At 38.1% G+C, this 27,724-nt stretch overlaps 1 protein-coding gene and 1 non-coding gene across 2 annotated transcripts; one reads left to right on the forward strand and one right to left on the reverse strand.

The window, feature by feature from the left end:
- The first annotated feature begins 3,398 nt into the window (after positions 1-3,398).
- NUFIP2 (nuclear FMR1 interacting protein 2) lies at positions 3,399-22,444 on the forward strand. Its single transcript, XM_081580266.1, has 4 exons — positions 3,399-3,734; positions 8,386-10,107; positions 20,603-20,635; positions 22,257-22,444. The coding sequence occupies exons 1-4, from the start codon at positions 3,455-3,457 to the stop codon at positions 22,307-22,309; spliced, it is 2,088 nt and encodes a 695-aa protein (XP_081436392.1). The 5' UTR covers positions 3,399-3,454; the 3' UTR covers positions 22,310-22,444.
- Positions 20,142-20,246, reverse strand: LOC145544057 (small nucleolar RNA U13). Its single transcript, XR_014081281.1, has one exon. It is a non-coding gene; the product is annotated as a small nucleolar RNA U13 (small nucleolar RNA).
- Positions 22,445-27,724: the final 5,280 nt, after the last annotated feature.

Below are 27,724 nucleotides of genomic sequence, written 5' to 3' on the forward strand. Positions count from 1 at the left end.
GCCTACCTTATATGGGAACCGCCTGTTTTTCCATTACAACTTCCTACATTGACTATAGGTAAAATATGGTGTAAAATGAATTTTAAAGATTGTGTAGATTCAGTTTTTTATTATTTTAATTACTTTTTTGGCCTCAGCATGCAGCATGTGGGATCTCAGTTCCCTGACCAGGAATCAAATAAGGGAAGTCCCTTATTTTAATTTTTAAAAATAATGTTATTATGAAAAGTAGTGACTAGATAACAGCACATTTGGAAAACAGAAGAAAAAAAATAGCACCCATAATTTCTCCAGACTTATACTACATTTCCTTAATGTGTTTTTTTCCCCTTAATGCAGATTTTATTTAAAATATAAAAATATGCTTGAGTAAGGAGATCAGTCCTGGGTGTTCATTGGAAGGACTGATGTTAAAGCTGAAACTCCAATACTTTGGCCACCTGATGCGAAGAGCTGACTCATTTGAAAAGACCCTGATGCTGGGAAAGATTGAGGGCAGGAGGAGAAGGGGACGACAGAGGATGAGATGGTTGGATGGCATCAACGACTCAATGGACATGAGCTTGGGTGAACTCTGGGAGTTGGTGATGGAGAGGGAGGCCTGGCGTGCTGCAGTTCATGGGGTCGCAAAGAGTCGGACACAGCTGAGCAACTGAACTGAAGTAGACCCAATTATTCTCTTTTTAAGGAAGTTTGGTATTATGGCATTATTTTTTTCAAATACATGGCAAATCTTAAAATATGTTTTACATAAAACTATTTTAGAAAAATCAGCAGAAAGAAAAGTTACATGTTCTACTGTTGTTGTTCCATACTTATTCCTATGAGCCTTGCAGTGCGGCCAAAGTAAACAAATAAGTAAACAAAGATTCGTGTTTTTTTAAGGTTATGATCTTACTGTACATAGAATTTAGTACTCTGCATTTTTTTCTTATATTATATCACAAGTCTTTCTCCATACTATTGCATACTACTACAGCAACATTCATAGTAACTAGAGCATGAAAGCAAGGCTTAGTTTCCTAAACTTCATATAACTGTGTGTGAAGACACCAAGGCAGGCCGAAGATGTGAAAAGCACTCTTCAGAAAGAGTGCTCTTGGTTTGCCTGCAACTATAATGCAGAAAATGTATTAAGGCAAATTATGACTCAGGGATTCTTGATTTTCAACCAAATGTCCAAATCAGCAAAAGAATATAAAGCCCTATCAACATAATCCTAAATTCCATAAACACTTTTTATTTCTTTAATAGATGGGAAAGTGGTACAATACTATTCAACAGCAAGGACTTATTTGTCACGACATGTTATTAGGATTTTAGCTCTCAAAATTGGGTAAATGTATACCCCTTTTACCCAAAGGGGTCTTTCTTTAAAATTTAGCAAGGCAACACAAATCCTCACTATAAAGAACAAGTCAAGATCTGGACATGGTTGTCCGAATTCAGTGACATTTGCTCTTGGAAAAAGAGTTTTATCTTTTAATCTTTTGTGCTGATAGTCATTAATTGCAAAGTACAACTTTTTTTTTAAGCTTCTTTGCTCCTTTAACATGGTCCTGCCGTAGGAATTCAAGCCACATCTAAAAAATTGTTAAGATACGCACTGAGGAAGCAATCCACATGTTCATTGCTGAATGAATGGAAAAACAAAATGTAGCATATGCATACAATGGAATATTATTCAGTGTTAAAAGGAAGGAAATTCTGATACACACCACAACATGGATGAACCTTGAAGACATGTTAAGTGAAATAAGCCAGACACAAAAGGACAAATATTGTATGATTTCACTTATATGAAGTATTATAGAGATAGAAAATAAAATAATTGTTATCAGGGCATGAGGGGGGAAGGAATGGGGAGTTATTGTTTAATGTGTATAGAGTTTCAGTTTCTGATGATGAAAAGTTCTGGAAATGGACGGTGGTGATGGATGCATAAAATGTGAGTGTCCTTACCGACACTGGGCTGCATACCGAAAAATGAGTAAAATGGTCAATCTTGTGTATTTTATGGTAAATTTTTTTAAATGCCCCCAATATAACACAGACTGAGAAAAAATGTGTAATGTAACATTCATGGGCTTCCCTCCTTGCTCAGACTGGCTCAGATGGTCTGAATTTGCCTGTAATGCAGGAGATCCTAGGTCAGGAAGATACCCTGGAGAAGGGAACGGCTACCCATTCCTGTATTCTTGTCTGGAGAATTCCATGGACAGAGGAGCCTGGTGGGCTAGAGTCCATGGGGTATGGACTGCAACAGTCCAACATGACTGACCGACTCACACTGATGCATACATATTCAGTAAGAAATAATTATACAACAAATATATCTGTAATCACTATCTAGGTCAAGAAATAAAGACTATCAGAGTGCCCCCCTCCTGCCTTCTTCCTGAGTAACCACTCTCTTGACTAAACATTTACTTTTAAAAATCAGGCTGTAATGTGATAATGCCAGATAAGTTAAACCAATGTTACACAACGCAATAGAGTAGTATTTCTTTACATTCCAATATTTTCCATATATGCAAAACATTTTTAAACCTTAACTTCTGAAGTGCTCTTTCCCTCTTTCTCTCTTGAAACTTCGCATTCTAAAACCTTTCTTGAATTCACCGTTGACCTCACCTGCAGAGTTTAAAAAAAAAAAAAACTGCTTCTGTGTAGATTTTTAGATTTTCATTCCTCCCGCTCTCCCTTGCCTCCAACTACAAAGAAACAATGATTTAAACCCTTTGTGCCCTTTTAGAAAATTACACAGATACCCCATTGTGGAATCCTATAATCCCTTCGTGGAAAGGAAGAGATTAGCATATGAATACAAAGCAAAATGAATCCAGAATACAAAATGATCTACTGGATTGTGAAGCTCTTGTATTCTTAAAAATGTATTTATTTCTTCTTTTTGATTTGCCCCTTTAGTGGTCTCAGGGTTAAGGGAATTGAGCTTCCCCTCTGGTTACCCGGAAAAGGATTTAGAAAAAAAAAAAAAGCCAATCGATTCTAGGAGCTGCAAAACCAACAGATGGCTCCCAGAGCCAGTGGAATCGCCAGTGGAATCTGCTACCCTCGACATGAGCTAGCTTGCTGGCGAGGAGTGTAGAAAGTGCTGTTCGCAGACTGCGCGGTGAAGGAGAGAAAGCGACACAAGAGAGAGCCATAGTGCTGACGTTGAAGGCCCGGCCCTGTGAGGTTGCATAGGGTAAGTGGCGTTGGCCAGGAGTCTGTGGCGAAGGGGAAGGAAAGAGGATTTGGGCTAGGGGCGGGGCCAGAGGCGCAGCGTGGCTCCTGATTGCTGGGGTGCGGCTGCCAATCTCTCAGAATCGCTCTGTTAACCAGTGCGCTGGCGAGACGCGCTCAGATATACTGAGTGAGCCCTGAGAAGCAGTCTCAGATCCTGACGGTGCAGGAGCCCGCAGCCTCAGCCAGAGAGTCTCAGCCGCTTTCAATGGAGGAGAAGCCCGGCCAGCCACAGTCTCAGCACCATCACAGCCACCACCATCCGCACCATCACCCCCAGCAGCAGCAGCAGCAGCAGTCGCACCACCATCACCATTATTATTTCTACAGCCACAGCCACAACCACCATCACCACCACCATCACCAGCAGCCTCACCAATACCTGCAGCATGGAGCCGAGGGCAGCCCCAAGGCCCAGCCAAAGCCGCTGAAACATGAGCAGAAACACGCCCTCCAGCAGCACCAGGAAACGCCGAAGAAGAAAACAGGTCTGGGAGGGAGGACGAGTGGGGGAAGGGGGATGGGGTGGGGGGTGCGGGAGATGGGGGTGGGGCTGGATGGGAAAAGCGCGGAAGGGGTCGGGGTGTGTGTGCCTGTGTGCCGGTGTCCTGCGGGTGTGGGGAAGCCCCCTTTCATTCTCCGAAAGCTCGGGCTGGGCCTCACGGTTTGCAGCGCCCTCTTCTCCTCAGCATGGGAGAGGCCCAACCAGGCCAGTGTGACCTTCCCGGCCCCCGCCCGGGCTGGAGGGAAACCCGGAGGGTCGGCCTTGGAAGTCTAGCCTTTATATTCCTCTCTCGTTTACCTTCCTGCGGCCCAGGAGGGACCCTAATTTGGGGGCCCTGAGTTGGGGGTGAACCCAGCCCCCCAAAATGCTTCGGAGTGTAACTCAGGAAGGCCTAGCGAATTCCGACTCGGGTGGCGTCGCGAGACCCTTTTTGCAGGCGGCGAGGAGAGGGTAGTGGGGCAGAGTTGAGGAAGTGTCCTCCCTCACCCGCCACCCCTAGCCCACCTGTGGCCTTGGGGTTCCCCGTCTGGGGGGGCGGTTGGGACCCCTCGTCTCTCGGGTCATTTCCACCCCTAGTAGACGCTCCTTTCGGGCACCGGACCTCGCAGTTTGTCCCTGCGGCTCATTCCGAGGCCGGCGCCCCGGGCCCGCTCCCCCCAGAGCCGGCGCGGCTGGAATGTTCTCTCCTCCTCGCGGGGCCGCTTCCTGTCCGCCATGTTGGAAGCCGATTCCTGTCACCGACTCCGGCCCACTGAAGAGCGGAGGGGGAAGGGTGTCGAGGGGCGCCCGGCGCGTCAAAGCCGGGTGCCTCGGGATCCCCCCGCGTCACCTCGCCCCCAGCACTGCGGGGGCTTGGCACCCCCGGCCCGCGGCCGCCCCTCCCCCCCCAGTCGCCGGCCGGGTTGTGTAACCCGGTGGCGGCCGCGCGGCCCCGGGCGGGTCCCTGGGGTGAGGGGCGGGGGCGGTTGGGGTGGGGGAGGGAAGCGGCCACGAGGGGAGCGGCCTGCGCCGGGCCCCGCGCGCCGGCGGCCGCGTTTCCCGCTCCCGGGTGCGGCGGGAGGCGCGGGCGGTCGGGGCGGGGAGCCGGCCTCAAAGCTGACGCGAGGGAGAAGGAGGCGGCGGGCGGCGGCCGCGGGCGCTCCTCTGGGCAGGAGGGCTGGGGGGGTCGGGGGGGGATACATTTTGGGTAGAGGCGGTGCCTGAAGGCCGGGTGGGGTACCCAGCGGGAACCAGGCTCCTCGGTCACGAGTTTCTCTGCCACAGGAACCTCGTCTCCTGCCAGGTTCGCTCACGACTCCGCCTCTCAGGCTTTCACTTGGGTCGTTTTCTTCTAGCAGCTCATTTTTACAAAAAAAGCTTGTTTTATCTTCCTCCAATAACCCCCCCTCCCCCCAACATTTACCTTCTGGGCTTGGGCAGTGGTTTTGAGGAATGAGATTAGAAGAGTGTTTGATTGAATGGAAGAGAGGGCGAGGTTTTTTTGACCCCTTTTTCTTGCCCTTAGGGGTGAACCGAGGTGGCTCATCCACGAGGTTTGTGCACTACCATCTTGCCTGAGATGAGACTTATTTCATGTTAATAAGGAAAGATGTTTTCCCATTTTAAAACCGATATGAATCCCCAAACTCTTCTCTTTAACAAATGTTAAATTGAGGGCAAAAGTCATTTAGAAAATATTTGAGGAGAAATGAACTTAAAAGTTTATAACCATGCAGATTTTAAAAAATAGTTGTTCTCTTTATAAGTTGAAATCGTAAGAAAATATTAAACCCAGCGTGTCAGATTAGGTATAAGCACTTTCGGAGATCTGAAGAAAAACTATTTCTATTACAGGCTTAATAGTACCTTGAAGACTGAAATTGAGGTATCAGATTTTCCATTTTGGAGGGTGATAGGGACTGATGATATGCAGTAGAAATGAACATTAACTTTGATGAGTGTTTAATCCTAAGGGTTTGGAACAGTTTAAGAGCTGTTAGAAACGGTACATCCTATATTTTTTTTAAACGTTAAATCTTTTTCAGCTTCAGGTGGAAAAAAGAATCTTAACTATGGTTACTTGGACTATAAGGCAGTATTACAGTTCAGATTGGAAAATTCAGTTTTGTCTGTCAGGTATTAGTATACTCCCGCAGGACTTCTACTTACGGAAGCATCCCCTGAGCCGTTCAAGGTGGCATCCTTCAAATTAGTTTGTCTTATCCTGAAAGGGGATAGATAGGGGAAACTGGGTTTAGCAGTTCTGAGAGAATGTAAACAGTGTGTGGGGAATAACTTTTCTTCTGTGTCCTGGTCACATTACTGTTGCTTCAACATACATGGGTCTAATTTATTAAGAAAACTTGTGAGGATTTTTGAAATGTGTCTGTAGCGTGTTGAGGGGTCTTTTATGACCCATTACCCACAAACCTATGAAGAGGAAGTTTTTCTTTATCCAGAAGAGGGCGCAAGAGAGGGAGAAATGCAAATATATTCGGTAATTTCAGATACTAATCCAAAAGCTAGATTTTTCAGGACTCGAGTTTTGCTGAAGTCCTTTTGAAGTAGGGTTAGATGCTTTAGCATGGCAACCCTAAATAATAAAAGCACTAGGAGGCCTTTGATTTTTCTCAGTAATTCTATAATGTTTACATTTTTTAATACCTAAATAAAGAAAAACATGTCAGACATTTTGCATACCAACAAGGTTACCATGGGAATTTGTTTTGGTGGCAAATTTTTAATATAGTTAAATGAGAAAAATTTTTTGTCTTTAAAACTTGGAGGTAAAAGTATAGTGGCTTCTGAGTGGTTTTTAAATCGGTGATTTCTGATATCAGCAACTAAATAGTAAAAATTATTCTAGTTAATTTTAAAGTCTTGGCTTTGGTCCAACTTGATTTGCACTTTGGATTATTTATTTACTTTTGTGTTTAAGACTGCTTATCTTGGAGATGTGAAAAGCTATGACTAATTGGCCCAAGAGTACAAGCCTTTGTTTTAGCCTGTTAGTACATTAATGGTGTATGTAGTTCTGGTTGGTATAGAGTGGTACACCAGTAAACTTATATCTGTTAAAAAAGTTGAGAGTTTGTTGAAATTTATGATTTTTGGGGGAAAAACAAACCTTTAAGAAAACATCCTAAGCAGCTATTTCTGCTGTTTCATAGTTAGAATTTTTTCACCTAAAGTTTGATTTGATTGGTTATCATGGCTTTTTCAGCCAGAGGAGAAGTAAAATATAACTCGAGCGGAAGTTAAGAACTTTTTACAAATATATTCTCTCATGGAACAGGTTCTTTGCCACTCTTGATCAAGAACAGTTATGCCTTAAGTATGTTTTCCTGAGTTATTTTCTGAAAGTTAATTTGCTCATTTCACTGATGCAGAGTAAAGTGACTTAAAATTATAGTAAACTCTGTTGTGAATCTTCTCAGTGTGTTCTGTTTCACATCAGTTTTTTTTTTTTAAACAATGGTTCTCAAGCTTTTAAAAAAAAATCTTACTGTTCTTTTTCCTCTGAAAATATATGAAGAGTTAGTCATATGGATATGTTTATTGCTGTTTACCATATTGGATATTAAAACAAAATTGAAAACAAAAATATACAAGCTCATGTGCCTTTTAGCCTTTACGGGCTACAGGCCCAAGAGAATGAATGAAAATGACAAATTATTTAGTATTTCTATTGGAATACTAATACCAAATACTATTGGATTCCCCCCACCCCCCTGAAAAGCTGCCTTAAATGAATGAGTATGTGTGTATGTCTGTGAGTCTTATCCTTAACTTTTATCTTGTATCTGTTTCTAATGACTTGACCTCATGATGCTGTAGGGAATGTTTCATAGTAAGGTACTATGAAATGTAAGGAAATGAGAAAAGTTGTTGACCAATTGAATTATCTGTAATAATAAACTGATGAGGGTGATTGCAGTTCTTAAATTAAACTTGAATACCTTAACTCTTTTTTAAATTAGATACCTTTCGTTTGTTAGTATTTTCTTACTGAATCATTTGGTTAGGCAGTATGGTATAATGATAAATGAAGAAAAATGTAATAAGAGTTGGCACATAGGTGTTCTGGTTTCATACAATAACAGTATGATAGAGTGTATGGGATGTGTCAAGTTTAACATCATTTTTGAAAAAGTTCACAAGTGTTAGATTTTTTGTTTGACAGAATGCAATTAGGAACTTCTTATGGTGACCACCAGCCATTTATGGTTTCATAGAAGTGCAGTCTTTAGTTTTCCTGTAATACTTAGATTTACTGTATCCATTTAACTTGATTGTGCCCAAAGGGTAGCTGTGTTCTTAATGGTAAAGGAAATTTTATAACAGCCTTGTGAGAATAATGAGAAGGTTGATGCTGTTAGAGAAAAGATACTATGTTTAAGAGGTTATGTTCTTTCTGACCTTGACCTTGGACTCTGGTTTGATCCTAGGTCAGTTCTGTCTCTTACTTAGTAAACTTCCTAATCTGTAAATGGGGCTAACAAGTGTTTTCTCATAGAGTTATTAAATAGTAAGATAAAGCTCAAGCTCATAGCATAGAGTCTAGCACATTGTAAATATTAAGTAGTCCTTAAATGTTAGGTGCTACTGTAATTTACATATTCTAATTTTTTTTTTTCTAACTTCTTTCCCCCTAGGCTACGGTGAACTAAATGGTAATGCTGGAGAAAGAGAAATATCTTTAAAGAACCTGGGTTCTGATGAAGCTACCAACCCTATTTCCAGGGTCCTCAATGGCAACCAACAAGTTGTAGACACTAATCTGAAGCAGACTGTAAAGTCCAGCACCTTTGGAAAAGCAGGAATTAAAACCAGGAATTTTATGCAGAAAAACAGTATGGACAAAAAGAATGGGAAGTCTTACGAAAATAAATCTGGAGAGAACCAATCTATAGACAAGACTGATACTGTAGCAATTCCAAATGGTGTTGTAACAAATAATTCTGGCTATATTACTAATGGTTATATGGGCAAAGGAGCAGATAATGATGGTAGTGGATCTGAGAGCGGATATACCACTCCTAAAAAAAGGAAAGCTAGGCGCAATAGTGCCAAGGGTTGTGAAAACCTTAATTTAGTGCAGGAGAAAATAATGCAACAAGAGACCAATGTCCCAACCTTAAAACAGGGACTTGAAACTTTCAAGCCTGACTACAGTGAACAAAAGGGAAATCGAGTAGATGGTTCAAAGCCTATTTGGAAGTATGAGACTGGGCCTGGAGGAACAAGTCGAGGAAAACCTGCTGTGGGTGATATACTGCGGAAAAGCTCTGATATTAAGCCTGGTATGAACAGCAAAAAGTTTGACGATCGGCCCAAAGGAAAGCATACTTCTGCTGTTGCCTCCAAAGAGGACTCGTGGACCCTGTTTAAACCACCCCCAGTTTTTCCAGTGGACAATAGCAGTGCTAAAATCGTTCCTAAAATAAGTTATGCAAGCAAAGTTAAGGAAAACCTCAACAAAACTGTACAGAACTCTTCTGTGTCACCATCTTCATCTTCCTCCTCATCATCTACTGGGGAAACTCAGACCCAATCTTCAAGTCGATTATCCCAGGTCCCTATGTCAGCGCTGAAATCTGTTACTTCGGCCAGCTTTTCTAACGGGCCAGTTTTAGCAGGGACTGATGCAAGTGTGTATTCTCCAGGGGGTCAGCCACTGCTAACTACTGCTGCTAATACTCTAACACCCATCTCTTCTGGGACTGATTCAGTTCTCCAAGACATGAGTCTGACTTCAGCAGCTGTTGAACAAATTAAGTCCAGCCTTTTTATCTACCCTTCAAATATGCAAACTGTGCTGTTGAGCACAGCACAAGTGGATCTACCCTCTCAGACAGATCAGCAAAACCTGGGGGATATCTTCCAGAATCAGTGGGGTTTATCATTTATCAATGAACCCAGTGCTGGCCCTGAAACTGTTACTGGGAAGTCATCAGATCATAAAGTGATGGAGGTGACATTTCAAGGGGAATATCCTGCCACTTTGGTTTCACAGGGTGCTGAAATAATCCCCTCAGGAACTGAGCATCCTGTGTTTCCCAAGGCATATGAGCTGGAAAAACGGACTAGTCCTCAAGTTCTGGGTAGCGTTCTAAAATCTGGGACTACTAGTGAGAGTGGAGCCTTATCCTTGGAACCCAGTCATATAGGTGACCTGCAAAAAGCAGACACCAGTAGTCAAGGTGCTTTAGTGTTTCTCTCAAAGGACTATGAGATAGAAAATCAAAATCCTCTGGCGTCTCCTACGAACACTTTGTTAGGCTCCGCCAAAGAACAGAGATACCAGAGAGGCCTAGAAAGGAATGATAGCTGGGGTTCTTTTGACCTGAGGGCTGCTATTGTATATCACACTAAAGGTAACTTGTTTGTTTCCTATATGAAATTTCTTACTGGTTGTTTATTAATACATATTTATTGGCTGTTATATTAAGGGTGAATTTTGGAAGCTACTATGAGATTCTTTAAGGATTGTAGAGCTTAGTTGAGAATAACATGGATAAGCAGCTGGTATCAAGCTAATTCAGGGTCTTTGGAAATGGTATGGCTGAAGTTTAGAGGGAATATTCACTTTTGCAACTTAAAAACATTTCTTTTTATATAAACAAGTTATAATTGAGCTTGCCTTTTGTTCAGGGAATAAAGAAGGGTGGGGATGCTAAAGGGATGATGTTTTATTTTCTCTTAAACACTCATAAGAGTTCTTTTAATTTTTTTCTTTGAATAGATGTCTGTCCTTTGCTTTTTATATCATATGCTTATTAGTGAGCTCAATCAATAGTTTAATTTGCCTAAAATGAATGGAACAGTGTTTTGGAGAAGTCCAAAAAGTTACGAGTGTCAGCTAATTTGTTTTCTTAAAAGGGCAAAGTAATGGGTGAGTAATGGGTGCTAAAGGTAACTAGAAAATAAACTACACTTACAGGTACAGTTAGCATTTTAGGGACCAGGTTTTTGGGAGTCGCTGTTTTTCATAGCCCCAAAGCCCGTGTTAAAAAGGAACCAGATATCTTTCAAGCTCCATGTTAATAACTTTTTTAGGATATGGTTTATTTGTGCCTTAAAGGAAAATTTGTTTTATGGTATAAGTAATTTAAATCCTTAAAACACTGTTTTTTTGTTTGTTTTTGCAGTATTCATGTAGCAGTTTTTAAAAAGTTTATTTTTGAATTGAAGTGTAGTTGAATTAGTGTATTACTGCTCTGCAGCAAAGTGACTCAGTTTTGTATATCTTTCTCATATTTTCTTTTATGGTATATCACAGAATATTGAGTATAGTTCCCTGTGCTATACAGTAGGACCTTGTTTATTATTCCATATATATGCCATATCCCAAACTCCCAACAGTGTTCTTTGTTCTGTGAATGATGTTTACAAATGATGTTACAAGCACCTCTTTGCTTTGGAGAACAGTGGTTTTCAGTTTTCCTTTTCTGTCTCCCTCACCCTCCCCGAAAGAAATCCTTACCCCCTGCATGCATGCATGCACACACCTAATATATACTGCACAGCCCCATTTTGAACAGTAGCTCATTTAGGCAATGATTTGCAACTGTATGGAAGAGGTAGCATATCTGATGGTGGGGATGAAGCAATTCATATTTTCCTTAGAAGAATCACCGCCTTTAAATGAATAACAAAGCTATTTATGTGACTTCTAAGCAAATTATCTAGTCTCCATACCTCTCTTTATCTGCAGATTGTAAAACATTTAGTAAAGAGATACCCATTTAAATTTTTCTTCCTTTAAAAAATGGAAATAAATAGACTTGCCTGTGGGACTTCAGGAGTGGAAATCCTGGCAGATAAAATTACCTGTCTTCACTTTTCTCCAGCACTGCTCTTTGGAAGTAAATACAAGTTAACGAAGAGCTGTATATTTTTAGGAAAGTTTAGGGGAAAAAGAAATACTTAGTTTCTTAAGACATTGGTTAATTATAAGTTAAATTCTGCCAGGGTGTTTGTAATATTTTCTGTGCCATCTGCCCTCCAGAGACCACTATACTTGGAAAATCTTTGCCAAAGTATTTTACAGCCATGGTGGTTGTGTGAACCTGAGAGGATGTATGGTTGTCTTATGTTCTCCCACAACCTGGAAGAATTCTGGGGCAAGTTGTGCTTGGTTGGTGATATGTCTGATTTTTATTATGGAAAAATGCAGACCTTTTTAAATGAGAGTATTAATTCTTGTTTATTTTTAGGTATTACGCGTATGTATTTGTCCTATAGATGGGCTAAACAGATATGAAATCAGTGATACTTAGATAAACTAAATATCCCTACATGGATGCAGTTACATTTAGTTTTGGTGGTGTTACTGAAAGATTTGCTTTAGTAAAGTGCATCGTTTTGAGTTTTATAGTTGGACACTATTGAGAAGAAATTGGTATTGTTTTTCTCCCTAGAGCAAACTATTCAGTTCAGTGAGGTCACAAAGTGGCAGATTCTTTGAATTTCTGCCAAATGTGGATTGATCCATCAAGTCACTAATTTTTCTTTTATTTGAATTTTGTTTTGTGTCACAACTTTTGAAAGATATGAAGATCTTTTTAAATTAAGGCAAGTTTTCTAAAACTCTAAAAGAGGTAATCAGTGGGGCTTATTGGAATATCCTTTGAAAGAGCCCTTGTCCTTTAAAAGAGTCCTTTAGTATGGTCTTTTCAAAAGTGTTCAAAAGTAATCTGTAAGTAAAGTTGATTGAAGTTCATCTTTGTTTACTCGCTAATTGGTGTCTGACTCGTGCTACCCCATGGGCTATAGCCCAACAGGCTCCTGTCTGCATGGAATTTCCCAGGCACGAATACTGGAGTGGGTTGCCATTTCCTACTCCAGGGGATCTTCCCAACCCAGGGATCGAACCCATGTCTCTTAACATCTCCTGCATTGGCAGGCAGGTTCTTTACTGCTACCGCCATCTGGGAAGCCTCTTGATCATTGAGCCACCAGGGAAGCGCTGGATGAAGTTAGGAGTCAGCATTTTATTCATTGATACTTTTGAGTATGTTATAGAGTGATGGCTTTTAATGAACATACCCAAGACATATAACCATTGCCACCTTCAAAGTAGTTACTCAGAGATGCTCTTTTGTTGTCAGAGGCTTAAAATTTTAGATTTCTAACTTTCTGAGGTGATGTCATTGATTTTGAAGTGGTCTAAACTTATTTGAAGCCAAGTCTTCAGAAGTAACATGGATTTGAGTTGTGTTTGGTTATAGTGTTAAACTGGTTAATCTACCTTGCCTGGCTAATATTGCACTAAATGATATCAGGCATTCAAAATGCTGACATTTTGGAGTATTCATTAAATACTTTGATACGGTAAATTTTATCCAGCACATAGAGCTGTAGGGGAGATAAATTTTAATTTTTGATGGTTGGGGTAAGTCAAAGTGAAAGTTATCTAGTATGAAATATTCCTGAGGCAATTCTAGGCTATTGCATGAAATTGAGAAAATTTCTCTAGTACCTCCACAGGTGGCAGGTTATTGGCATAAGTGGTTTGATCCACTAGATCTGGGTTGAACCCTGAATTTTAAAAAAAAGATTTTAACTCACTGGGTGACACTAATTGCAGACTAGGATTGGAACTCGAGGTCTGTAGGGAAGTTTCCTCAGCTTAATCCCTTTTTTTTTTTTTTCCTGTCACAGTTTTCCATACTACTGAAGAGTTGTACAGTAACTTGTGTTTTCCTTTCCCTCGTATTGTACCTTCATAGGCAGAGTACTTTGCTTAGTTATGAGAGACTTGGTTTTTCAGGGTGAGTCTTCCCTTTAAAGAACTTTAGTACAGGAGAAAATAATACACAGGTTTTAAGGCACGGATTTTAAATGTTTTAAGAATGGTACAAATAGATTTTAGTGAGAGGAGAGAGAATTTCTAATGGAGTAAAGGTAGGAAGAGTAAGTGCAGGGTATGTTTTCCTGGAGGCAGTGGCATTTAAGCTGAATTTTGATAGTTGAGGGAAGACTTTTTACTTAATGAAAATGCAGAGAACAGAAACATAAAGAAAAATGAGAGTGATGTGAATCTTGGAAGGTATCCACCTTGGATGTGGTGAGAGGATATATGTATAAAAGAGAAGAAAGGTAAATTACTGTCAAATCATGGAGGTTTTTAATTCCCATCTGAGGGCAGGGGGAGCCTCTGAGTATCGGAGATAGACTGGTAGTATGTAACTTAAGCTGACAAAAGACAGGGGTATTAATGCTGCTATTTCCGACTCCTATGTGCTTGGGCAAATCATTTATCATTTTTAAGCCTGGGTTTCATAATATAATAAAATAATAAGTATATCAGCCTTTGTTTTGTCTTACTAGATTGTACTCAACTGCTGTAAAAACTGAGTTGCTCTTAAACAGTTGACTTGTAGGTCTGTGTTCAGGTAGATTAATGTGGCACCAATATGTAGGGTAGATTAGAAGGCATTTTTCTGGTGACTAGAAGTAAAAGATCAGTCAGATTGTTGGGATAGTCCAGGCAGAGAAATAACAAAGATTTTCCTCTTGTATTTTCAGTCTTGTGAGTGTATTACTTATCCAGAAATAAAACAGACATTTCAAAAAGTTTTTAGATTGGGTAAGGGCAAGAGAGAACTGATAAATATTTCTACATCTACAGGATATGGGAAACAGGATATTGAGGAGACAAGTTATGGTTAATTAAATTGATCCATAAAACTGATAGGAACTCTTCATACACTTTGGACATTCGTTCATGAAAAGATCTGAATATTAAATTTTCTCTTGTTAACACAGTGCTTGATCAGCATTTTCAGTGGTTTTTTTATTGCATTTGTCCTAAATTGTGCCATCAAAGCTATCTTCCTAACAATCGTATTAACAAGTACCTGCAGATTTGACTTGGGTTTCAGTCGGAATTGAACATCTTAGATTTGGGAAGCGTCCTTTTTTTCTCTTTGTAGTATGAGACATATAGGAATATATATGACAAGTAATTCTTAACATTGTGTAAGATTCTTTTTACCAGTGACTTTCCATCTTAACAGCCATACTGGGTACTTGATTTCTCATTAATTCTGCTTTATGAGTACACTAGTTACTTTGCTGCTAATCTGGAAGGTAACTTTGAAGGAGTTTAATAGAAGCTAAAATTTAACCCCTAAATTTTGTTAGCCTAAGTCCTGAGGGAAAGGGAAGTAATTACCCATGCTATAGTAGCAGAAGTTGTCTGTTTACGTCATAGCAGTTTCATTCTAAGCAACTTAAATTTTGTATTTTACCATTAAAAGTAATAGAATAAGTACTCCAAGTTTCTATTGTGTGAATTTAGAGGTGATCCTGACAATTGTGCTGTCTGTTCGTGCAGCTCCAAGTTAGGAATATAGGATTGAAATTGATCTACCGAAGAGTTAATTTACCATTTACTGAAAAGATGGTGATTTACAACTACCTTAATCAACTTTGCCTGAAAATGTACTGTATTTCTTTATGGGTACAGTCAAAATGAAAAAAGGATAGGGAGAAATATCTGACATCGAAGAGAATAGGCAGGTAGGTACAATGAGTAGTTGAGACGTTACAATAACAAAACACAGTGTTGGGATAGCCAGAAATCATCAAAAGGATGAGTAAATCTGAACTAGGAAGAGAAGCAGAATTTAAATTTATGTCACCACCCCTGCAGGATTTTATAGAATTTGATCTAAAATATCTTAATAAGGGGTTGGAAGGCATGATTACTGATAAATTGATCTAGGTGTTTGCAGTTGTGGGAGTCAGCTTGTTTTGCCTTATATATTTGATTCTTTTTGGAGGGCGCCATTATGTGCTTAAAATGTTTTAAGTGTTTTTAAATATGTTCTATTAACTGGGGCAGTAGTATCTTTCAGTTTTAAAGAGAAAAAGTTAAGCTATTTAGTTTTAACACTCTTAGGTTCAGTCTTTTTCTTTGAAGGATTTTAGAATTAAAATATGAATCTATTTTGTTGGACCATATGAAATTGCTTTTTGTAGGTCAAAAGAGATTGAATAATAGTTTCAAATGGGTCTACCTGAAACATTTTCTATGTTATTACTTCCTTGACTGATTTATGAATAGTATTCTGTTCAAATCAATGTTTTATTTATTGTGCCAAGTACTGTGTGAAGCATTGGTGATAAGTAGATGAAAACAGTGTTCATGTTATTAAGAAACTCAGTGTAATGGGAAAGAAATATATCACTAATGTGACTGCTCTGTAGAAAAATGCATTTGAAATAACAGGGAAACCACTAAGGTTGGGTGGATGGGGTCAGGGGACAAAGGTAGTTAGAATTCAAAGAAGAAGTGAATGTTGGCTTATTTATTGTAGGAGAGTCAGAATATTTTAGGTGAAAACAGCGTATGTTTGAAGTTTGCCAGTCACTCAGTTTCAGGAAAGGTGAATGGTGCGTGTTAAAAATCTTTAATTTATTGAGTTGTTAATGTACCTATTCTAGAAATAAATTTTATATCAAACACACAGAACTAATCTCCATGTTGGCAAATGGGAATCCATTGAAATATTTTGAGCGATGTGATAAATTTCAGATTTATATTTTTAAAGAAAGAGAATTATAACCATGGTGTAGAAGAGAGAAACCGAGACTCAATTAATGATCTCTAGGTAAAAGACAACTTCAGAAATCTGCATAAGATAGCACTGCTTGAGCCAGGGTGGTGGCACTGGGCAAGAGAAAGGGGAATGGGTAACCTCTGCCTGCCAGTACAGGAGACATGGGTTGGATCCCTGGGTTGGGAAGATCCCCTGGAGAAGGAAATGGCAACCCACTCCATTATTCTTGCCTGGGAAATCCCAGGGATAGAGGACCCTGGTGGGCTGCAGTCCTTGGGGTCACAGAGAGTCAACACGACTTAGTGACTAAGCACACACACATGTGCATATGTTGTGGGATGTGGTGTGTGATAACTTTAGGTAAGAGTTGCAGTTGTGAATACTCCCTCCCTACATTCTCTATCTACTCTTCTTAGTTTTGTATGTTTAATACGACATTCCTGATCTTGGTATTATCATTCTCTTTTTCTCAAATGTTGATGTTCCTTCAGTCCCCTTTTCAGGCTTTCAAACTCCTCTGGGTAATCGAATCCTGTTTCTGTGAATTAGTTAAGACTTCTTCAGCTGCTTTTATGCTGAGTTCAGACCACTTGTATTCAATTCAATGTCACTCCAGTGCTGTGTTTATAAAACTGAATTCATTTTTTCCCCTACAACTGCCCTTTCTTGCCTTCCCCTTTAGTAAATTAACATAATACGACTCTTGTCATTAGGTTTACATGGATCTTCTCTAACATCTGAATTCTTTTCCATCTCTAATACAACTGCCCTAATTTCTTCACTTTTGCGGTAACATTTTATTGGGCTTTTTCTATTGTCATTTCATCCATTCCTAGCATGTACTATAATCACTTCATTTCTTCAGTGACTTCCCTTCACCTGTGTGATTAAATAATAAACTTTCCTTCATGAATGCTTTGTGCTCTTTCCCACAAATACCAAAATGGCATTTTTGTCTGAATCTCTCCTTTGTGGCGACTTGTAGCTCTGGTCCCTGAATGGTGGTGTTCGTTGTCTAAATCCTTTCATCTTACTGACTTACTAAATTACTTGTGGCTGCTGAAGCCTGGGTCAGTGAACGTGTCTTATAAAAGATCAGATGGTGAATATTTTAGTCTTTGCGAGCCATAGAGTCTCTGTTATCTGGTTCTGCTTTGTACAAAAGAGCACTGGGTGAGGCTCTATACCAGTAAAATTTTATTTGCAAAAACAGTGGTATGTAGAACCCAGTTGACTGACTGCTATAAGTTAGCACACATTGTTTAATACCATCAAGCTTTGTTTGTGTTGAAGCTTCTACCAAGAAAAATTATCTACCTACTCCACTGAGCTCACAGAGTATTTCTTTCTGTTTTTGCATCTGTATCCCTAGCCACTAAGTAATGGTTTTTAATCAACTTGGAATTAAGAACTTGTATTTAATCGGATGTTTACTCCAGGAAGCCTTGTGGTATGGACTGTGTAGAAGTTGTCTGCTTTAGGAAATTGAATGTTAAATTTTCTTCATTTGAGCGGCATTACTTGAGGAAATTTAATTTGATGTAAAAATTCAATTGTATTTGAATTTTTAAAATTTTGATACAGTAAAATCTCAGATTTGTATGGTAATGGTCTAAATGACAGAATTTTGGCAAAATTGACTACTAAGTTTGGCCCTGTGGCCATTCTCAATAACTGTTTGGATAATTGGATGCTGTGGTGCCTGTTTTAAAAGAACTGGGATTTTAAAGGCTTGGGTGTTTGTATGTAGAAGAGGGCAGTATTAAAAGTAAAAAGCTTAATTAACTATGTTGTGATTCTGTGTAGTTCTATAGCCTTCTTTATACTGTTCAGCTTCTCTTGTGATAGTTAAAACAAGGTTATACAGAGAAACTCACTTTATATTTAACATCTGAATCCTAACTTGTAACCTAAAAGAGGGCAAAATATCATTCACTTCTTTCCAATGTGCTCTGTATCACTAGCTTCTGGTTAGTCTTTTTACAGTGGTTTAAACATGGCATATAATCATACAAACAGTATTTGATTTATTTCCTCTTTTACATCTTAACTTGGAGTTTCATAGAAACGTTAAAATTCTAATCAAGGAAATCAAGTTGCTACCAGTTACAGAAGTAATATTAAATAGCAGGAAGGGGAATTGCATTCATTTCTTAGTACAACACTTCAGATAATGCTGATTTCCTGACTGGAAGCTAGGCTGGCCCATGACTAATTTTTTAGCTAGGTCAGACCATCCCTTTTCCCTCCTCATGCTCAGAGTCACTACTCCAGAGCCCATATTTGAGGGCAATAAGATTTTCTTGCCAGAAATAATTTAAAATATATAGTGTTAGAGTAGAATGTAAAGCTGAATGTCCTAGTTGAAGTTAAGGAAATGTGTTCAGTCCATTAAAGAAATGAAGTGTTTGCAAATAGTTATTGTTGTTTTTATTCAAAACATGTATATTTACTCTGCTTTTAAAGTAGTGTGGCTGCTACTGTGACTCTTGAATGTAGTACCCTCCCTATCCCCTAAAAAAAGAGTAGGGCAGGGGTAGGTTGAAGATGTCTTTGATGGGAAAGAGAAAGGAAATTGTTATAGCACAGGTGGGGTATAACACTGGAAAGTTCTATTGTTCCTTTCTTCTCTCAACATACAACTAAATATAGATTTATCTTTGCATTAAGCAAACTGAATAATGAGCATCAAGGAACCTGTAAATACAGAACACCTCAGGAATTTTTGTTGCAAATGTGGTATTGTACTATAGAAGGGAAAATGTGGTTGGGTTAATGTTTTTGTAGTGATGTTAACCAGGAAAAGGCTTATCTTTGGACTTCTTAAAATAAGCTATTCTGAGATCCAGAAATTTGTAGATAACAACTTGAATGACTCTTGCAGCTCCTCCTAATTGTTTGAAACTAATAGGGTTAGAAATTGTATTGCTGTGATAGTTGAGTGCCATGACTAGAAATCCTTTCCTGATATATCTTCTTTTTTTCCCCCTCAGATTAGATTGGTTGCAATTCTCTCTCCTTAGACTTCCTAGGAAATGGGAATTTTCCTGCCAATCTTTTTCCCTGCCCCCATCCATACACATCAAACAAAAAGTAATAATTTTAGATCTGTACATGTTTTTTTAGCCCCAGGGAGCCATTATGTTGTATATTAACTATAATTCGTGTTTAAAAAATCCGTGTTCAGCTATATCTGATCTTAACGAGCTCCAGTTTCATTTTTCTTTAACTATGGTTGATTGCTGATAAGTTACAGAAAACAAAAAAATTATAGAATACAGACCATCCAGTTATACAGAATAAAAATCACTCTTTTGTCTTTTCAGAATGGTGGTTATCTGGCCATGGAAGAGCATTTATTCTTAGTGTTAGTTACAGGTCATTCCTATTATTCAATACAGTCCTTTGGTTCTTACTCTGTAATAGTCATCTACTGTCTTACTCCTCCTCAAGACTTAAATATCCTTCCTGTGAACCTTTCTCTATGCTTTCAGGTAGTTTTCCTTGTCCTCTCTCTATAATGTCACTATAGTTTCTTCATGTACATACTTATTCTAAGATACTAAAGTAGGCATGTTATAAATAATCACATTTGAGTTGAGCAGATAAGGGTTGAATGCTATTAATAAATAGGCATGCATTGGCATTTTGACCTTTGGACTTAAACATGAGTAGGTTGGGTTCGGAGGAGAGAACTACTTACATATAGCAAAGAGCTAAGTAAAATTTTAATAAGGCATTTTAAGGTCAAGTTTGATTAAATTTGATGATGCTTCCTTCAAAAGAGCTAGGCACCTTGTTGAAGGATGTTGGGTTGTTGTTTTGTTTTTTTTTTTTAACGTCAGACGGGTAATGTGCTGGTGTCATAACAAGGTTTGCAGGGAGGCACATGTCACGCAACAGCGTGAACACCCAATCATCACGCTCATGAACTACAAAAGGATCGTGTTGGGTTGTTTTTAATAACAGTGAGTTTTGTTTTGTTTTCCATCATTTACCTATAGCATGCATCTGCAAATCTTTGCTGTTCGTTCAGATATAATTGTTCTCTTGGTGGTTTGATTTCAGGTAATAATTGACTTTCTGTAATCAACATTTCAGAACATCTCAGTGACACTCTCAACAATTAAAGGAAAATATGAGTGTTTTGTCTGGGTTTCCTAGAACTGTTATTTCACCCCTACCTCCATCCCAGCAATAGTCAGTCGAGGTTTCTTAGGTTTAAAGTGAAAAGCGCAGCTTTAAACTTTGCTCTGCAAAATTTAGTATATAAAAATAATTTTTTTTTTCTCCTTTGCAGAAATGGAATCTGTTTGGAATTTGCAGAAGCAAGGTAAGAATGGTTAGGTTACCTGAAATGTTAGTACTAATCACTAGTTACAGTACAGTATTTTTGGATGGGGATAACATGAATAGTGGCCCACCAAATAAGTAGACTTAGTATTTTTAAAGTTACTTAATAATAACTACAATCAAAAGACAGTAGATGCCATACCAGAACTGCTAAAGACAGGGTAATACTGTGAGTGAAAAGAATGTATGTGAGTAGTTTTTACCTGCTGTGTAAAGAACGTGAATATTTTTCCTCCCTGAATATGAAGGTAAGAGAGACCAAAAATGTTTTTTAATCTAGAAAACCAACATAAATAAGTGTTTCCACTTATGGCCAATCTTTATCTATGTTGGAGTTGTTAAAAAACTGCAATTGGTTGTCCTAATTACTGGGTACCTTCTGTCCAAATATAATAAAATATATTTGCTGTGGGATACCTGAAATAAAAGTGAGTTTTAGTTTAGAGAGTTAGTCACTAACGCTGATAGGTTAATATTGATAGGTTTTGGCTTTCAGAGCTCTGTAACTGAATTGAATCCCACTTCCCATCTACTTTGCTGGTTAAAATAAGTGAATTTCAGACAAATGTGAAAGTCCTAGATTTTCAGAACCTGAGAGACATTAGAAATTCTATTTTCCTATTACAAATTAGGAAACTGAGGCACAGAGAGGTTACTGTGTAAGCTGTGTAAACTAAAGTGTCCAGACTAAAAAGTAAGTTTCCCTGATTTTCCAACATTGCTCGCTCTTATTCTTAGTCCAGATATTTTTTGTCTAACACAGCTGTGGCCTGAAAATAACTAACAAGCTCTTAAATTATTTTGTGTTGCTCTCTGTGTATCTTTTTATTCAAACACAAATTTAAACACGTAGTCTATAAAATATACTCTGCAAAAGTAAACCTACCTGTTTTTTCACTTTAAAATGGTTATTAATTATTAAGAATGAACATTATCTTCACAGCAAGTTGCTAGTGGATGTCCTTTGGAGTTCTAGAAAGGATATTGTTTCTGGACAAAATTAGATTGATTCTTAGCCTGAGGTGAGCTTGAGTTTTTTGATATTATTTTCAGGCCTTTATACTTTTCTGTTAGATAGCAAGTTATATTGGTTTCCTGTTTTTTTTACTAAAGCATGTGTACAATTAAAAGTTCTTGGGATAGATAGATGTAGTATGTAATGCACTCTTTGCTCTCCGGAAGAGGGGGAATACAGATAAATAATGGGAATTTAAAATAACGCTGGAATGTTTGGCCAAACACATTCTGACTGTTTTTAAAGTATTGGATTATTGATGACTTAAATTTTGTCTGCTTTTTTCAAATGTGCTGCTTTTATAGTCAGTAGAAGCACATTGTCCTGGTTAACTGAACTCAGACGCTGTAATATGAGGTCTCCCTCACTGGCAAGAGGACCTTGTTCCTGGGAACCCATTGAAATGGGTTGAGGAAAAGTGGGTCACACATGTGTTAATACAAAGAGGAAATGGTCTTTAAATTGTGTTTTCATAAAAGGGGGCAGTTTACATGATGGTTATTGGAATTTATTTTTTGAACATGGGCATTTGGGAATTTCAGACTTTGTTTTTATTTATGTGTTTATGTTTTAACCTTCCCTCCAGATCCCAAAAGGATAATCACTTACAATGAAGCCATGGATAGTCCAGATCAATGAAGGACCAGACTGCCTATTTGTAACCTTTCTGCAGCATTAGAGCCACCGTTCATGGGGGACACAAGGCTTTTATGCTCCTAGATCTTCAACGCAGCAGAGGAACCATAAGTAGAATCACAGGATAATATATACAAATATATATATATACATTATATATATATAGTTATTTAAAAAAAGGCAACTGAAAGTAATTAGACTTCTTAAGGAAACAAATTTATTTCAAGAGACTACACATGGTTATTTAATCTCCGGTACTGAATAGTTTTGTTTTGTTTTTAGTTTTTGTTTTTAAGTGTGAATGCAAGTGATTAATGAATATGGACTTATTAACAAGCGTGGTTCTAAAGTTCCTGCTGTCATCACCTTGGGCAACAAATGACCCACTGGAAAGGCAAATCCATTTTAAAAGATCTCTGTATCTTGTTCTGTGACTAAAGTGATACACTAATCACGGGGAACCCAGAATGATTCAACATTTTCCCCCACTCCTCCCTTGATCTTTTGAGTATACTTTGAGCCCTGCGAGAATGCTGGATAAAATGCCTTGAAGTTTGCAGGGGTCTTTTTTTTTTTTTTTTTTTTAGCGAATATGATTTGCATGTCTTGCCAGGAGTAAGCAGCCTCTGTGGGGTGTTGGGAAATATTTTCTTTGTTTCCTTTTATTTTTTTTGTGGGGTGGGGGGGATAGGGGAGGGCATTGAAGTTCTACAGTTCTGGAATAGTTGGTGGTACATAGTTCACTTGGCTTTGGTTACATATTGGACTTTAATAAGTAAAAACTTCACGACTGTCATTTAAACAAAAGTTACAGAACAAACAATTGGCTTTAGATATTTAATCTGGAAAAATACTCCTGTGCCCATGTTTTAATGTAATTGTGTAAGTGGGAGCAAAAATATATTCTGCTTTTCAACTGTAGGTGCTCCAGACTTGCTCTCTGTCACTAACACTAAATGTGCTATTTTTCTTGTTTTTCATCAAACATTTGAAGAGAAACTTCTGTACCATTCTGTAATTTCTCAGAAATCTAAAAGAGGAAGAAAAAAGTCCATGAAAACTAAAACTTCATGTTTTTAGCCAGTGAGGAGGTAATAAACCCTGCCTAGAGAAGGTGTGTTTTCATGCAAACTATACTTCTGAGCTTATTAGCTTCTAATTATATCTTAATAAATATATTTTATTACTAGAGCAAATGGGTTTTTTAAGGAAAATAATGTGAAATTCTGGAAATTTTCTTTTGGGCAGAGAAGAGCATCAGCCCTGTCTTATCACATTATCATTCTGTTGCACTGCAGCTTGTATATAGCATGCTAAAATAAATTTTTTTGTGTGTGCAGAAACTAAGGGTCCAATTTAAGGTTGAGTGATGTTAGTGGCATAAAAACAAGTTCTCTGACCTGACATAGCATCGCGTCTCACACACACATACACACACACAAACACAGAAATTAGTATATCCATGTATGCCAAATACAGGTTAAAATAGCAGGGTATTTATACAGAGAGATGTAGTCTAATAAAAGTAGACTGGATCCCCAGGGTTAATTGGGGAGGAAGTAGCTACTTTTGCTCAGCCCTTTTGCTTAAGAAATGTCCAGTTTTGAGCGACTGTAGTATGGATGAGTTTTCTTGTTTTGTTGATTATTTGAGGCTTTTAACAAGTAGTTTGTGAAAGAATCTGTTGGACTCAGCATAGAGTAGAGAAAATATCTTTATAGTCTGGATTTCTACCCTGCTTAGATTTTAAAAGTATAAGCATGGATTGCCAATTCCACTTGATGTAAACAAAACTTTTATACATAATATATATATAAGATAACTTATTGTATCAGTCCAGGTTCAGAAACTTGTGGTAGGCCAGTTCCAGATAGTTTCATTTCACCTGTAAACTGTATCACTTTTACGGATATTGTAATTTTCAAATGTATAATATGTTTACAGATGTGCCCTGCATTTAGTCTGCCTTGTTCTATTTTGATTTTTGTTGAGTCTCCTGCCTGCTTGCCAAAAGCTAGGATGCTTCAGGCCCATGTACAATTTGAAAGCAGAGGCATCCTTGAGCTTTAAAGCATTGAACAAACTGGAAAATGCATCATACCACATACTGAAGTGAAAGAAGTCTGTGTTTTGTGTTTTTTTTTTAAATAAAAATATTTCAAAAGGTTAAAAAAAAAAAGATACAAGGTTGATTAAAGGAAAAAAAAAGGCTCCAGTTTGTTTTATAGGTTTTAAAGTTCTGCTGTGTGTTCAATTGCCTTGTGTAACCACTTGTCGCCTTAGGGCCAGATTCTCTCCCTCTCTTCTTGTCCTCACCACCGCGCCCCCCCCACCCCTTTTTTTAAACATCCCTTTTGCTTGCCTGGTATTTGAAAGCTCTTCTGTCTCACAACTCACAAGAAACTTTCTGGGTTTGTGATATACAGAGGTTGAATGAATATATATTTTAAAAGGAATTAGAAAACAGCCCCCATCTGAATTTTTAATTTAGAAGCAACACTTAACTTTAAAATATCTTTGACAAGCAGTTGTTGCTTTCCTACTTCCCTTCCATATCCCTCAGGCCTCCCTGTTTAGAGAAGCCAAAAAGAGAATGTATCCCTTCTCTGTTTGTCCAAAGGTTTTTGAGTCTCACTTCTAAATCAAACAGTGCAACATTTCACTTTGATTTCCCCCACTGAAATTTCCTTGATTATATGGTTAGAGGTATAGAGTTAGGGATGTCTCTTTACCTTCTGGAACCCTAGTGCCCCATCATATTAACTGTCAGTATTTTGGGGGCATTGGGTTAATGGACTTACTCGCCTAGATACAAGCAGGACTTTGGGACATTATCTCCTTTGTGCTGTTTGGTAACACTTAACTCTACTTGTCGCAATCTATCTTCTTAGGTCCTCACACAATTCCTTACAGAGCACTTATTAAAAAAAAAATCTTAAAGAGTTGATCTGTTTCCTGATTATTTTGTGTAAGCTTCTAAACTTCAGCTGTGATTAATTTAGCACATTTAAATAACATTGATGTGTTATTCGGTATAAAAAATTTTTCTTCAACTCAGAGTATTAGTACTGTAGCATAAACCAAATACAGTCTAGAGGGGATTTTTAACATCCCTCCATTATAAAGACTGAAAAGGTGTGTGTCTGTGTGTTTGTTGAGTGCTTGTGTGTGTATGAGAGAAGGAAATATTAAAAATTAGTAAGTGAATGTGTGTAAGACATTATATTAGTATTCAGAGAATGAACTTGTATTTATTTTGTGCCATTTGTTTTCATTACACAGAATAAAGTCAGGTGGTTTTAATCCTTAAAAGGGTAGTATTTGAAAAATGGCACTAAGAATGAAATCATGACCTATTTTTTTAATAGCTATGAAGATACTAATTATGGGTGAAATTTCTTTTTAAATCTGTCTTGATTGTAGGTGTCTGCGTCACATACCACTCTCATAGATGTCTTGAATAATTCCCCTTCCCCTCAAAAGACAGGGTGTATTTATCTTTCTCTTCGTTCACCCCACTTTAATGAACTGAAGTTAATTCCATAGCCTTTCCTCTGACTTTAGTAATGAGCTTTCACATACAGTGTATTTACAGCATCTATAGTTAGCACTTCCTCCTCTACTTTCTAGGAGGGGATAGACAATAACTAGGAATTTGTTAATGCCAGTTTTTTTTTTCTTGAAGTAAATGGCTGGAGAGGTTTAGAATTTTGCTGTTTTCCTTAATCATCTGCTTTCCTAATCACAGAATCTTGCAAAAACTTTATAAAGGAAAAAAAAGTGCTGCATTGTTTTTTCAAATAACAGTTTCTAGGGGAAATATGACAAACCTCAATTATGAGTGTTGTCCACAATACAAAATGTGTTTCTTCACAAAACATTACATAGCAGCAGTAGTTTCGTGCTTGGTTGTTAGGCTTGTTGCTAACCCAACTGGAGGCATCTATTGGTTTATTTTTTGCTGTAAACTTTTTTAAATACAAAAAAAGCCATTTAGTGTGAAATTTGTCATGTACCAAATGGCCACAGTCAAGGAAATTTGGAAGAAAACGTTGTTTGATTTTAAACTCCTCTAAGAAGGAAGTCATCGTTTCAAAACTTTCTTCCTCACGTTCTAGAAATAGTTTCCACAGTTTCCAAGGATTATGAGTATAGTTATATCACTGGCCATATCCTCAAATAACACATGATCCCTCTTGCATACCTGTGCTAACTGTGTACAACGGACTATAGTGGGACAAATACATATTTTGATCAGGTTCGTTAATGCTGCACCCGTTGTAGATTCTGATCAGGCAGTGTCTTTCAGTAGTCCTACCCATAATTTTACTGTTGAATTTTTAAAAGAAAGGGTAGAATTTGCTCATCTTCCCCCCGCCCCCAAAATGTTAACTTGTTTAAGGGGAGTTGCCAGAGGATAAGACTAGGAGAAAAGCTGCTTTATGTTTGCAGAGATGCATTAGGTTATTAGTTCTTAATAAGGATGTTATTTTCATTAACTAATTGACAGAGCACCAGGATTCTTTTATAGTGAGAAAGTTGGGCTTCTGCTTCTAATTATCTTAAAATGTTTTAAAAATATGCATCAGTCTGTTCAGATGTGTGAGAATAAGGACCACCATGGGTTGGTTTAAAGAAGGAGTCATTGGCTTCATTCAAAAGCAAAATTTCACATCACTCAAAGTTTACTGGGTTTTGATTAAATTTCACACCATCCTGCTACTCAAGAAGGAGCTTACAAATAGAAGTTTTAAATTGTCTGCACAACAAAAACACCCAGTGAAGTATGAATGGTATGTTGCTTTTGCATTACTGGGAGAGTCGAATAGCAATTCCAGGCTAAAAATGTATGAAACAGCCATCCTCACAAATGGGATTGCTGATTTGTACTTCCCTATAAAATTTTGTTTGTGTCCAGAGTTCTAAAGCCATTTTATAATACCGCAGTATCCCTTTTCTACAGCCTTATTAAAATAGCTGCAAACATTTATTTTCCAGTCCAGTTTCACTTTGATTGCATATTGAAATTTTATTCTAAAGACCAACAAACCAACTTGAGGTAAATTATAGCTTTCCACATATCCTCTCCTCAGGTGCTAAACTAGGCTCCAAAAATGGATACTGCTTTAGTAATGTCTGCGTTATCCTTAAATATTACTTTTGCTAGGTATAAAGATTTGGTGTTAACAAAAGTGGTTTTAATATGTAAATACGAATGAATGCCTTTAGTTTGCCCCTGTTTGTCTATTAATCTGTTTCATTTATCCTCAATGGAGGAGGATCCTTTCATGATATTGAATACATTTCATTAGGTATTGTTGCATTTTAGGATGAAAATACAACTATTTTCTGTCTTGGAATAATCCTGCTGCTGCTATGAGAAACTGAAAAATCAAGAAATGTGATGCACTTTTTATG

This window comes from Giraffa tippelskirchi, chromosome 3 (assembly GCF_054371585.1).
Source record: "Giraffa tippelskirchi isolate mGirTip1 chromosome 3, T2T-mGirTip1v1.2.pri, whole genome shotgun sequence".
In the NCBI taxonomy this organism is placed as follows: Eukaryota; Metazoa; Chordata; class Mammalia; order Artiodactyla; family Giraffidae; genus Giraffa; species Giraffa tippelskirchi.